We start from the raw sequence: 13983 nt of genomic DNA, 5'->3' as shown, positions 1-13983 counted from the left end.
GCCAGGCCTCAACTCAATCAGGGCTCACACACACATCCTGCCTCAGTCTCCTCAGATGTCAAATGGGTCCAGCGAGCTCAAGCACAGTGCTTGTACGCAGGAGGCATCACATAAATGTTCACCAGTATTCCTATAACTGAAACCTTCTGTCACTTTGGGGTTTGATACACAAACAGCCCTGATCAAGAGGGCATATCATTCATAAAGAGAGGAAACTGTTGTCTGCCTTGTCAATCTGCTGTCTGCCCTTCCACCCTCCCTCCCGGATTTTCATCTCACTTCATCAGGGAGCGAGCACCTCCCACCCAGCATGGAGCCACTCTCCTGTTCTCACTTCTCCACCCAGGGCTGGGCACACAGCAAGCGCTTCATAAGGGCTCTTTCCCATTTGTCTGTTCATTCATTCATTCAGTTATTTATTCACTCACTCATTTGTTTGTTCATTCTTTCAGTTATTCACTCATTCATTTATCTGTTTCTTCATTCACTCAAATCATTTGTTTACCTATTCATTTATTTATTCACTTGTTCCTTCATCTCCTCATTTATTCATTCTTTCATTTGCTGCATTCTTTCATTTGCTTAATTCATTCATTTATTCACTCTTTCATTCATTTATTCGCTCAGTCATTCCTGTGGTAATTCACTCACTCATTCATTCATTCACTCATTCATTTGTCCAGTCAGTTCATTCACTTGTTCACTCATTCATTCATTCACTCATTCATTTGCTCATCCATTCAGTCACTTGGCAGTTCATTTGTTTACTTGTTTGTTCATTCATTCATTCCCTTGTTTATGCATTCATTCTTTCTTTCATTGGTTCATTCATTCCTTTGTTTTCATGGGGTCTGTCTGACTACCCATCTTGGTCCCAGTCTGTCTGTCAGTAGTCTCATCTGGCCCCCAGCTTCCTCTGTCTTCAACTGTCCTAAGAAGATCCCTACTACAAGGCCAAGTCTTCAGGCTCCTGGGCCTGGTGCACATGGGAACTTGTCCCTGACCTTGTTTCGTGACTGCCGCTGAGCCACTGTCTCTCTAGCCCATGTGCTTCCTGCCACCCTCAGACTCTCATTATCTGTGGCCGTGGTTCCTTCACCGCTCTGATTACGGCCACTGCTCCTCCACAGAAACCCTGCTCTGAGCTTCCCACAGCCAACATGGGTCCCCAGCTCACTGTACCTGGTCCCCAGTTAGCACTCCATAAATGTCAATCAACACTGAGTGAACACCTCCTGTGTGCCAGGCACCGCACTGACTGCCAGGGGCACAAGTCTGTGATTCCTTTAAACCCAAGGTACGTGACCACCTAGTCCCAACTGACACGTCCAGGGAACAGACATCTCCTAGGGGTGCCAAAGGACACAAGAGTCCTGAGTTCCAATCTGCCCTAAGACACTCCTAGTTGGATGACCTTGAACCTCTGTCTGCCTGAGTCCTCACCTATAAAACAGGGATCCTAACAGACTCTCGCTCTGGGGTGGTTGTAAGGATCCAGTGAAATAATAACTGGTGTACCTGGCACACCGTCGGTGCTACATAAATGTTCATCGTATCACTGTCTCCCATGCCTCTCCTTCCTGTGTCCTGTGCTCCAGGTCAAACCTGGATAACAGCCCACAGGCTCTGTCCCAAGCTGCACCCCCAACCCATGGGCTGTCCTCCACTGATCTCAGGGGATGGCTTCCATCCTTCCCTCCGCATTCCCTATTCTTCCTACACGCTTCCATCCTCTCTCGCCCCCATTCCTCAGGACAAACGGCTCTTCAGCCTGTTTCTAAAGTCAGCTCAGTAAGAGGAGTGATGGCAGGGAAGGCCGCATGGTGAAGTCAGAAAGCCCTGGGTTTAAATCCAGCCTCAGGCACTAGCTAGCTGTGTGACCTCCTTCAGTTTACTTGTCTATAAAATGTGGATCACTCCTAGCTCCAGGGAGCTGCCTGCCTAGGAGAATGAATGGAGATGAATCCTGAAGTACTAGATCACACAAGCCATCACTATTATTACTATTAAATGTGGAAGAGTCTGTTCCAGTCTCCATCCCAGTCTGGGTGGAGAGCAAGGCCAGGGTCTGACAAGCCCGGGGGGAGGCCGCAAGGGAACTCTGAGAAGCAGAGCCCCAGAAGCCATCTCAGAACAAGGGGCAGCCCCTCCTCGGAGGCAGACACTTCTGCCGGGCTTGGAGTGGGGTCCCAAGAAGGGGCAGGCAGGGCTCCTCTTGGCCTGGAAGTGGATGATACTCACTCTTCCTTCCTAGTTTCCGGCCCTGCGATGATCTTGACATAGGACTTGGGGAACCACCCCCTGCCTCCATGCACCGTCCCAAACCACCAGTTTTCCTGCTGCTCCAGAACTGTGATGATGTCATGCTTGGAGAAATTCAGGTGATTCTCTTTCTTGGCCGTCCAAGAGCAGAGGGCCTGGGCCTTTAGGTTCTCTACTGTCTGTCCCTAGGGAAAGCAAATCCAAGGGTCTCCTAGCTGCACAGTGGTGACCTCCAGGTCCAATGCCAGTGGCCAGTGAAGGGGAGGCACTCCCAGCCAGGTGGAGCAGCGGGGGCATGAGGGGTCTGCTGGCCGGGGTGATTCAGTGATCAAAATAAGACCAGCAGTCTGAGGGAGGAGGAAGGGGGTTGTGGAGCAAGTCTGCTTAGGGTGTCAGTGAATTTTTGTCATGTACAGTTAATTGAGTGAGGCAGCATGGCATGGAGGAGAAGAGCCAACCTCAAAGTCCCAAAGCGTGAGTTCAAGTCTTGCTTCTGGTGGCTACTGTCTGGGTGACCTTGAGTAAGTCACCGAGAGAGCAAGCACTGTCATTGAGGCAGGTCGAAGGTGCCAGCCAGCTCAGGCAGGCAGGACTTCCTCACCTGGCAGATTCCCAGGCCGCTGACCTCCCAAAACCTGTTCGTATTCCCTAAAGATCTTTTAGCCTGCTACATCTCCAGACCACTGAAGAGCTGGAAAGGTCAGAGTGACTGTCTATTCTAACCAACTCATTTTACAGGGGAAGAAACTGAGGCAACCATATCACTACATGCAAAAGACATCCCAGTGAAATGACTGCTTCTGGTTGAAGTGTAAAAAAATGCATGTTGCAAAAACAATGTACCTGTGCCGAGATAGAACAAAGGCCCAGACCCCAACCCCCTTCACCACAAAGTCCGGAGCACCAGTGGCCATATGGCTCCTGTGCCCAGTGGAGTTTCTGGGCAAGCCTGATCCCCCTGGCAGAGCTTGAAGAGGCCCTAACGAGGCACCCGTCAATGATGTGTCCTAGGACAGGCCAGGAGAAGAGACAGAGAAGCCCAGAGACAGAACGAAGGCCCACACACCTGTCCGTGAATGGGAGATGCAGATCCAGGGGACACAGTGCGAGTGAAAGCAGATTTCTTCTGCCAGCTGGCATTTGCAGTGAGGGTAGAGAAGGGTATGTTCTGGTAATCGGTCTCTGCTGTGGGCTGTCCTGAAGGCCTGGATCTGCAGGGGGGCATAGGCATACAAGTAAGCCTCAAAGCAGGCCTGGGAGCTGCTATCACCTGGGAGGGTCAGGCTGGCATGCCAGGGACTGCCCCAGAGTAGGAGATGCACAGCTCCAGACTTACTCAGGAGGAGCAGATGAGGTAGTTGGCAGAGAAGCTGCTGGTGGCAGCAAGGCCTTCTTGGGTGACACCAGTTTTTCACTGGCTGACACCTTTTCGACATAGTTTCCTGGGAACCAGCCACTATGGCCTTGAAAACGGCCATAAAGCCAGCCCGGTTCTCCTGTGGTTTTTTCATCCACCTAAAAAGAGAAGAGAATGGATGGGGTGATGGGCACAACCGTCCCTTTGGGAGAGGAGGCTGAGGGTGGACACCCGTCATGGGCCTGTCACTTGAGGGGCTGCCCAGCCATGGCCATTGCAGGAAAACCTCAATAGGTAGTCTGGGAACAGACTAGGCAGGGAAGGCGGAGACCGTTCTCCCTACCTGCACAATATCTCCAGCCCCGAAACTCATCTCATCATGATTCCTTGCTTCAAAGGCATACAAGGCCTTGTAATTCACCCAGCTGGCTGGTTTCCTAGGGTCAGAAGCACTGAGAGCCTCACCTGAAGGAGAGAACAGCTTTCAGCCCTCACTGCCTTTGTCCACGAGAGAGTCGGGGCCCTGAGGCCCGGCTCCCCTTGTGATGAAGCGAGGCCTAGGAGGACTGGCGGAATGGGCCTCAGAGAGCCTGAGCGCCCCGCTGGCTAAAGGCCTGTGGCCAATGACAGAGCCAGCTCTGCCCAATGAGGCCTGTCCCCGATGGCCTTCCCTTGGGGCCCTCGGTCCTCCCCACCCCTCCCCTGCCCACTTTTACCCCCTTCCTCAGCCCCACACGGCTTGTTCTCGGCTCTTGGCAATTCTTGTCGTATTTTCTCTTCTACAAATCGCTTTTGTTTCTCTTCCTCCTCCTTCTTCAGGTTTTCTCGCCAGAGGTTTTCTTTCCCTTGTTTTGCTTTCCTTAGAAGACGAAGAGAAGGGCGTGTTTCCTGGGGCACTGCGCTCCTCCCTGATGGAGCCCCTCAGTGAGGTCCCCCAGGCCCCACCATTACACAGAGAACAAGATGGCACAAAGTCCTTTAGGAGGCTGGGCCTGGACAGGGCCCCCACCCTCTCTTCCAAGCAGCCCATGCCGATGCCATCTTGGCCCTCCTTGCCTCACCCTGGCCACTGGTGAAGGGATGGCTCTTGTCCTTGCTAAGTCCCTGGCCTGGCACTTGAGGCCTCTCTCAGGGTTCATGGCTCCCCTCCCTGCCCTGGACCAGAACCGGGGGCCCCGGGCTCCTCTCCTGCAGGAAAGGCCAGATGCGGGGCTGGCCAGGCCCTTCCACACCTCCCTCCTGAGACTGAGAATCATTAACAAATAGGCCCCTAAGCCAAGAAGCATTCACTCCTAGTGGGCAGTGCCACCCTGCCCCAGACTCCTCTTTCTAGTCAGAAATTGAGAAGGCCAGTCCATGGGCCTTGAGCTGCACATCATACACGGCACAGTCATGGAAGCTCCTGGAGGGCAGATCTGTTTGTGTTAGGCATGATCCTCAAGACCCAACCTGGTACCTGGCCCAACACAGGCGCTGGGGAAGGTCTCCTAGTCCATGGCCTCAGACCAGTGGTATAAAGGGGATCGGGATGGCTCAAGGGCACAGACCACATTGGTAGGGCAGCCATGAATGACTCTCCAATGTCTATGCACTAGTCGAGCAACAGGCAGGAGGCCCTTCCTCCCACACATCTCCCCTAGTTCCCTGCCGGCTGCCTGCAAACACCTCCCAAGACCCCATTCTATCATCTGCTCCTCACCTTGTGGCCGCTTCCTCCTCCAGTTTCTTCTTGTGGGTCACCTCTGCCCTTCTCCTCTCTATTTCTCTCAGCTTCTCCCGTTTGATCAGATTAAGCTGCTCAAGGGCCAGCTGCTGCGTGGTGTAGTTCTCTCTCAGCTCCTAAGGAATAAGAAGGCAGAGTCAAGAGGCTGGAAATGCTCCTCTCTCTTGCTGGCTCGATGAGGCGTTATAACACGAACAAGGCGGGTCTGAGCAGCGCCCTGAGAGCACCTTGGCCATCCTGCGGGGCCAGGTGGCTCCTGGACACAGGCTTTCCCACAGGAATGACGGTTGGATTTCCATCACTCTCAGTGACCATGCAAGCTAGTAAAGGGGAGAATTTGGGTCCCCCAGAAGTCTTTAGAGCCTGTTTTTAAAAATTAGAGACCAACTGCCTTCTGGTCGTGTTTCTGGGTGGGAAATGGGTTGTCAGCGAGCAACCTACATTTTTACACTGCGTGCATCTGTTCAACAATTCACCAGAGCCTGAATTATCTCCAAAAGGGCAAAAGAGGGTTAGTTCATAAGGAGATTCCTGGAGTATTGGAATGTCAGCCCCAGAAGGGCCTTCAGATGACATCCCCTTTTATCCACAGCTGAAAAGCAATCACCACTAAAGCATCCCAACAAAGAAGGACAGCAAGCAGGATGGGTAGTCCCAGCTCCTCCATGGCAGACCTGACAAAGAGGTGGCCGGGCCCAGCCTGGGACAGTGAGCAGGACAGGCAGTGCCAGCTCCTTCATGGCAGACCCTGGTTATCACTCTGATCTCTCTCTATCTACTCGGCCTCTCTTGCAGAGGCTGACCTCACTAACCATCTGTCACCCATCTGCCCTCGAAGTCTCATCTAACCAGCTCCTGACAGGAGTCATCTCCGTAATGTATGTACCAAACATGTGACCAGCCAACCACCCTTTGCCTGAAGATCCCAGTGTGGGGGAGCACCCTACACTAAAGACACCAAAGAGGAACCTGTCTCTTAACAGGTCAGATAGGAGGTGCCACAGTACACAGAATGCTAGGCCTAGAGTCAGGAAGACTCATCTTTGTGAGTTCAGTTCTGGCCTCAGACATCCACTGTGTGACTCTGGGCAAGTCACTTCACCCCGTTTGCATCAGTTTCCTCACCTGTAAAATGAGCTGGAGAAGGAAATGGCCAACTAATCTAGTATCTTTACCAAGAAAATGCCAGGTGGGGTCACTAAGAGCTGGACGCGATTGGAACTACTGCCCAACCACAACACTTTTAGTGAACTTCTGAGTCCTGCCCTTCGATCTGCCCTCTGAGGACAAACTCAGCTTGACCAAGCCCCTCCTGATGTCAGCCCTTCACACAGCCGCTCCTTGCTGTGTTCTCCTGGGACACCAGCTGAGCGCGCCTGGTGTCCCTAGGCCCTGCCCTAGCCCCCTCCTCTCTACCCTCATTCGCACTCACCTCCTTGTTCCCTCCTGCTCAGCCGCACACTGGGCCTCTCCATGACCTCACCGCCCATCCTTATTTCATCTCCCACACTAGAGGCACTGAGCCTCACCTTGCCCTCCCCCCCACCTGTTCTCTGCTCCTCACTGAGACCCCTCTCACCCCTCAGTACTTCCTCAGGCCATGATCCTCCAGTCCAACTTCACTCTCTGACCTCTTCTACCTCAACCCAAGAGGAAGTTAGTTAGTTAGGATGCTGGAGTTAGCTGCCAGAATCCTGGGCTGAGCAGACGAGGTGCAGCAGTCTCCTAAAGAGCAGCCTCCTCCTCCTCTCCCTCCCAGAGCTTGGCTGCCACCTCCACCTCTCCCTGCCTGAGACCCTGTTCTACAATGAAAGCTGCCATTTTCCTCCCCTCCCGCCTGGACCTCTGACACTCCCTGCTGCTTTTGGGACCTTGGATTTTTACTCCATTAGCAGCTGAAATAGCAAGTCTTGATAGTGGAAATCTAAGTGAAATTTTAAACAATGCAGATGTCGCTTTGGTTAATTTTTATGCTGACTAGTGCCGATTCAGCCTGGTGTTGCATCCAATCCTTGATGAAACCTCCAGGGTAAGTAAGGAAGACTATCCAAACAAGAATCAAGTAATGTTTGCCTGAGTAGATAGTGATCAGCCCTCAGAAATAGCCCAGAGAGACAGGATAAGCAAATACCCTAGCCTAAAACTGTTCCAGAGTGCTATGAGGATGAATAGAGAATATGGGGGTCAGAGATCAGTGACAGCAATAGTGGATTACATCAGGCAACAAAAAAGTGATGCTATTCAAGAAGTTTTTGACCTGGAAGAAATCAAACGTCTTGACTGCAGTAAAAGAACAATTATTGGATATTTTAAACAAAACAACTCAGGTGACAGGACCTTTGGAAGAGTAGCAAATATTTCACACGATGACTGTGTCTTCTTTTCTGCATTTGGGTCTGTTTCGAAACTACAAAGATCTGGTGGAGACAACAATCTACAAACGCCCAAGGGAACATATTCCAGATATGGCATGCCTGGGATCTCCAACAAATTCTGACTTGGCTTATGCTTGGACTCAAGAGAAATGTGTTCCTCTTGTTCGGGAAATAACATATAAAAATGGAAAGGAACTGACAGAAAGGAGGAGGAGGCCTGCCTTTCCTCACACTTTTCCACATGAGAGAGGATCCAGTGAGTCTGAATGTCTCCCAGAACAAAGCTGCCCAGCAGTTAAAAAGTGAAAAGGGTACGATGAACTTTCTGTGTGCTGCTGGTGACAGACTTAGATACACACTTCTGCACAGAGAGCCCTTGGACAGCACATTTAAGATGTAGCAAAAAGTCCGCCAGAGAGCTCCTTTCAGAAACTAGTACCCAGAAGCGAGCGCCCTGTACACAGTAACAGCGGCACTGTGCAATGACCAACTTTTGATAGACTTCACTCTTCTTAGCAATCTAAGAAAACTCCAACAGATTCATGGTGGAAAATGCTATCCACATCCAGAGAAGGAACCTTGGAGTCTGACTGCAAATCGAAGCATATTATTTGCCCTTTTCTTGTTTGTTTGTTTCTTCTTTCTCGTGGTTCCTCCCACTGGTTCTAATTCTTCTTTACAACATGACTAATGTGAAAATATGTTTAACATAAAAGTATATGTAGAGCCTATAGCAGATTGCTTGCTATCTTGGGGAGGGGGGAGAGGAGGGAGAGGGAGAAAATTTAGAATTCAAAATCTTATGGAAGTGAATGTTGAAAACTGAAAACTAATTTAAAAATTTTAAAAAGGAGAGTAGTAACCAGAGAATACAGGTATACCTGGGATCAAGATGAGCTTTAAAAATTTGGACAAAAAATTGCAAGGCTTTCAAACAACAGCTTCAACTTGTATGGTGGAAACAGTAAATCTACATTTCATAATTCTATGTGTATTTTTATTTTGAATAAACTAAAAGAAAGGTTTGAGTTTAAAAAAAAAAAGGAAAAGAAAGGGTGCTGGACCTGAAGTCAACAAGACCTGAGTTCAAGTCCAGCCTCAGATACTCACCAGATGTGTGACTCTGGGCAAGTCACTTAACCTCTGCTTGCCTCAATTTCCTCACTGTAAAATGGGGATCATAGCAGCACCTGCCTCTCAGAGCTGTGAGTTAACATTTGTAAAGAGCTCTGCACGGTGCCTGGCACACAGTGGATATTTAATAAATGCTCATTTCTTTCCCTTCCTTTCCTCTACTCTCAACCTCTTTGCCCTCTTGTCCTAAGGATCTTCCCTTGACAACATCAGCTGGGATGGCCAGGACTGTCACTCAAATCCTCAGTTCCTCCCCACGAACCAGCCCATCAATCAATAAACCTAAGTGCCTGGTCGCCATCTCCCCTCAAGGAGCTTTCAATGTGGAGAAGGCCTGAGCTTGGCCGCTTGGCTCCATGACATACGGCTATCCTCCGAGAGTCCTTATTCCCAATCTTGCTCCGTAGAGAAGCTGGTCCAAACCTCCCCTGCCTCAGCCTCTCCAGAGGAGCTCACCTTTCTCCTTGCCAAGGCCATCTTGGCCCCAGCACACAGCATCCTCAAATCACCCTCCTTTCTTTCAAATTGTTAACATTTTCCCATGAACTGGCTTCTTCCTTTCAGCCTTTAAACACGCTCCAAGCTCCCTGAAAACTCTGGGGCCACGAGACCCAGCGTAACTCTGGATCTCTCCTCCCTTTCTCAGCTAAACTCCTGCAAAAAGCTGTCTACACTTGCTGCTGGCATTTCCTTCCCTCTCACTCTCTTCTCAACAGCCTGCACAGCCTGGCCTTTTCCCAGTCCTCCTCCTTCTACTCCTCTCTCCCACCTGCCACACTGCAATAGGGAGGACCTTCACCGACAGGAGCGCCGGCTCCTCCGATCAACCTTGCTAGGACAGGGACGCAAGGTCATGCCCCGTGCTGGGGACCTCCTCTGGCCACTCACCAGGTTGGTGCCCAGAGACCCAAGTGGGGAAGAGGACAGACAGAAGTGCCTCTGCTGCTTGCCCCAGAGGTTGTGCCACTCTTAATACGGCAGCTGAGGCTGGGGTCCACTCACCCCCTCAGGTTTTTTCTGTACAGACTGTCTGTAAAACTGCTTCTCTTGGCTCCAGCCCAATGCTTTGGCCTGCCAAAATCTTTGTGGACGTCACCCCCACCCCCCCACCTCATACCTGTCCCTTAAGTTACTGTGGGTGTCTCCTGTCATTTTTAAGAGAACATATTCAATATTGCCATGAGACGACCAAGAACAAGCTTGGCCTGAAATAAGAACATGATAAGACACCCGCCCATACAGAGAGTGGGGCACCATATATGGCATCAGGTCTGGGGGTGGTTGGTTTGGGATGGATTAGTGGTTTTTGCTGGGTTTTCCCCTCTGCTCTTCTCCCCATCTCTTTCTCTCCCCGCCCCCCGGCCACTGCCTCTGTCTCTCTCTTTTCTCTCTCTCCCCATTTGTATCGGTCTGTCTGTCTGTCTCTAAAAATTCTGTTACAAGGGATAGCTCTCTGGGAGGGCAAAGGGAAAGGGTTGCTGGGGGAAGTCTACATAATGTAAAGACCAACAATATAAAAAAAACCTGTTAAAAAGAATCTAGTCAATACAAAATTTTGTTTTTTGAATATCTCAATCAAAAAAAAACCATACAGCATCTTTTCTAAAGGCAACATTCTTAAAAAGGATTTAACTGGTCAAATATAATGAAGCCAAATAATGTGATTTAAGCAGGACCAGGAAACAATGCCTGATGAATGAAAAAAGAGAAAAACGTAATTTCCCCCGCTCCGATCCAATGACTTCCGTGCAGCAATGAATCCCCTTATGATGGTTGTTGTCCTTCATTCTCAAAGAGGACCAAAAGGACATCACTGTGCTAGAGTCAAGTAATGACTTGTCTGCCTGTGGCTGATCAGACTAATATGAGCTCAGACTGAAGCACAGGCCCCTTGGACGAATCACACACGTGTGCACACGCACACACACACATAGCATCTTGGTGGAGTCACAGCGGGCAGTCAGGAAATGATAACATTGTCAATGAAACCAGAAGAAACAAGGAAATATAAAATGCAGAGAAGCATGAGAAGCCTTCAACAAACTGATCCACTAGGACTCTCTGCAAGGAGACAGACAGCTCCCCACTCTTGGAAGGTGCTGGGTCAGCTGTTTTTGCTCCCCAGGTGGTCAGTTCCTGGGGTGGACTACATGGCACACAGGTCCAGAAATGCCCGTATTGTTGAGCCAACATCTGCCCACCTCTGCAGCCGTCCCCTTGCCCCTGGACTGCTGAATCTCTTGGCTGGCCTCCCTCTCCCATTTGCCATCGACATGCCTGCGGACCTTGTCTCCTGAGGCCCGGGGGGGCTCCTGCTGACCCACTCGTAGCCCTGAGCCTCTGCCTCCGCACTGCGGTGCAAGCTAGAAGGTATCCTTTCTCATGTCCTCTACTGAGCTCCTTCACAATGCAGTTCAGGGTACCACCAAGCAGACACACCGCGCCCCCCCACCTCCCTATGTAACTCCCTCTCCTTGCTCTGATTTTAGCAGATGTGTGGTTTCCCCTTACAGAACGTAAGCTCTCTGAAGGCAGGGACAATTTAATTTTCAGCATATCCCCAAACATATATGCCAGGCATGAAATTGGTGACTGAGCTGAAGGGCACTGTCTAAGTTTGGGCCACACTGGTGCAGGTGGGCCCTATGCCCAGGAAGGTGGGCAGAGCTCTGAAGGAGCTGAGAGATGTGCCAGGAGGCCACAGGATGGGGAAGGGGACATGGGAGGGGGCAGGGTCTCACAGAGGATGAAGGAAGAGCAGGAGCAATGAAAAGGGACACCAACATGTCAAGTGTGGCAGAGGATCCAGGGCAAGGAGAAGCAGGCTCCAGGCCCAAGGAGTCAATGCTTTCACTGGACACTGAGCTCAGTGACCTTGGGGGACTGACTTGGCCTAGCCCATAAAAGGTGCTTCCTTCCCCATCCCCCAAAAGGCAGCAGACAGCAGGAAACAACTACAAGGAGGCCTGTGGCAGCCAGCAGGCAAGCCTGGGGGGCCCATGGCTGGGAAGGGCTAGAGAAACACCGACCTCCACATCTCCTTTGACTGATGGGCAATCCAAGCCAACAGTACCTCCCCTTGACTGGCACATAGTGTGTGACCTGCTAAGCATACAGGACTAGAGGAGGAAGGAGGATGCACTCTTGTCCTCTATCCCTGCCCAGGAGCCAACCATGCTTCTGCTCCCTGGCCACTGTCGGCCTTGGCCCCTGCCGTGGGAAATCGGCCACCAGAGCTCCTGGGATACCTCAGTCCAAATGCCCCCATTAGAAGAGAGGCTCCTCAGAGGCAGGGACCACCTCTCACTTAGCACCCACTCACTAAAAACCAGGCTTTAAGGAAAGGCTGCCTAGCGGAAGGGCCCTAGAATGGGGATGAGGGGAAGAGAGGAGGATGTTCCAGCCTGGCAGACAGCCAGGGTGCAGGGCCAGGGCCAAAGGCAGGAGAGAGGCCATGAACAGGAAGGGGGGGCAAAGAGCTGGGGAAGCCTCCTGTCAGGACAGGGCAAGGAGGGTGGCCCAAGGGAAGCACCTTGGAGTCCGGAACCCCATTTCTTTGTCTTACCTGACAAACCAAACACTCTGTCCCTGGAGGCCTTGTTCCCAGACCCCTCTTTCTGCTCAAACACAGACTCACCCCCGACACCAGCTCCCATGATCGTGGGCTCAGCCCATTCCCTTCTCAGCCCCCTGAGAGGTGGGGAACCGGGGGCAGGCAGAGGGCTTGGCCAGAGGGCCGTGTCTTTGCTTCAGGCCCAGCCAGTCAGAGAGCAGAAGGCTAGGAAAGCGAGCAGAAAGAAAAAAGGTCCACAGGGTTTGTGCGGCAGGGAAAGGCAGAGAGAGCCGAGATGTCACTCCCAGAAAGCACGCCCAAGGTGGGAAAGTAACCTTAAGTAAGAGGAAGAGGTGGTGGAGACAGCTGAGCAGGGACAAAAGGCACCGCAGCATAGAGTCATCCACAGTCACACACTGAAAGATAAGGCAGACAAAAAGCCCAATTAACCCTCTGGCCCAGCACAGCACCTCGGGGCCCTGATCTCTCTCCACGCTCATGCATGGCCTCCCGCGGTCCTCTGGCCGCTCATTGGCAGGTAGCCATCAGAAAAGCGGGCTCCGGGCTCCACTGCCATGCAATGGAGCACCCCACCAGGCACGAGCAGGGCGACAGCACAGACGGGGCAGCCGGACAGACCCCACGCTCCAGGCACGGCTCATGCAGAGAAGGCCAGAGGCTGCCAGCTGTCATCGCTTGATCACACAGGGCTCCAGGGGCTCTTACTGTGGACTATGATCACTGAAATCCACCCAGCACAAGGCAGGGCTCGCCACTGCTGCCCCAGCACCCCCTTCCCTTCACCCGAGCCACGGGGCCAGGGTCCCTCAGAGTGAGCTGCTCCGAAGGCCTTCACAAACCAAACCTGAGACTGTGGCACCAAAGGGGTGAAGACAACAAGCCCAACCCAAGCATGCACAGCTGGCCCCAAGGGCCCAGGGCCCTCCCAGAGGACTCACCTTCAGCTCACTGTTGAAGGCATCCATCTCAGACAGCTTGGCAGCTGTCTCTCTCTCCAGGGCATCCAGCTGCTCCTTCAGCCTTTGGCAGAGACCCTCCTTCTCCAGAGACTTCTTGTGAACAGCCTCGATGCCCAGATCTGAAACACACACACCCACGCACTCACATGGAATCTCAGTGTCAGAGGCCCTGGCAAGTCTGAGGTGCTCCGAGGCCAGGGCCAGCACTCTTGGATGTGCCCCTGACTAGGGAAGGGCGTAAGCACCTCCTCAGCCCTATGAGGGAGAGGGAGGGGCTGCCAGGGCCATCCCCATCCCAGTATCCTTAGGACAGCCAAGAAGGTGCTGGGCCCGAGTGCAGACCTGGATGTAGGCACTTCCCAGCCTGAGGCCCAGCCTGTCTCAGATTCCTCACACAGAAAGGAGAGATAACATCAGCACCTACTTGTCGGGGTTGTTGCAAGGTTCAAATCAAAGAATATCTGTAAGGAGCTGGCGCAGTGCCTGGCACACAGTAGGTGCATAGCCCTGGATGGCAGCGCACAGTCAGCCTGGTACCATCTGGGGCACATGCCCCAGTGGACTATGAGGGAAGGAATGCAGGCAGGGACCAAGAAAGA

At 52.0% G+C, this 13983-nt stretch overlaps 1 protein-coding gene and 1 pseudogene across 6 annotated transcripts in view; one reads left to right on the top strand and one right to left on the bottom strand.

Moving 5' to 3' along the window:
• ITSN2 (intersectin 2) overlaps positions 1-13983 on the bottom strand; it is a 107642-nt gene that overhangs the window by 35697 nt on the left and 57962 nt on the right. For 5 of the 6 annotated variants that reach the window (XM_036748820.1, XM_036748821.1, XM_036748822.1 and 2 more), the window contains exons 16-22: positions 13364-13503; positions 5319-5458; positions 4336-4478; positions 3963-4084; positions 3599-3777; positions 3329-3473; positions 2242-2447 (exon numbers count right to left, since the gene is read on the bottom strand). In XM_036748820.1, the coding sequence (XP_036604715.1) occupies positions 2242-2447; positions 3329-3473; positions 3599-3777; positions 3963-4084; positions 4336-4478; positions 5319-5458; positions 13364-13503 (1075 nt within the window). Of the gene's footprint in view, positions 1-2241; positions 2448-3328; positions 3474-3598; positions 3778-3962; positions 4085-4335; positions 4479-5318; positions 5459-12739; positions 12821-13363; positions 13504-13983 lie in introns of all 6 variants that reach the window. The other variant, XM_036748825.1, reaches the window with a different exon arrangement.
• Positions 7150-8620, top strand: LOC118841428 (annotated as a pseudogene).

The sequence above is a fragment of the Trichosurus vulpecula genome, chromosome 3, assembly GCF_011100635.1.
Source record: "Trichosurus vulpecula isolate mTriVul1 chromosome 3, mTriVul1.pri, whole genome shotgun sequence".
In the NCBI taxonomy this organism is placed as follows: Eukaryota; Metazoa; Chordata; class Mammalia; order Diprotodontia; family Phalangeridae; genus Trichosurus; species Trichosurus vulpecula.
The sequence above is the reverse complement of the archived record's forward strand: the minus strand, read 5'-3'. Positions and strand labels throughout refer to the sequence as shown.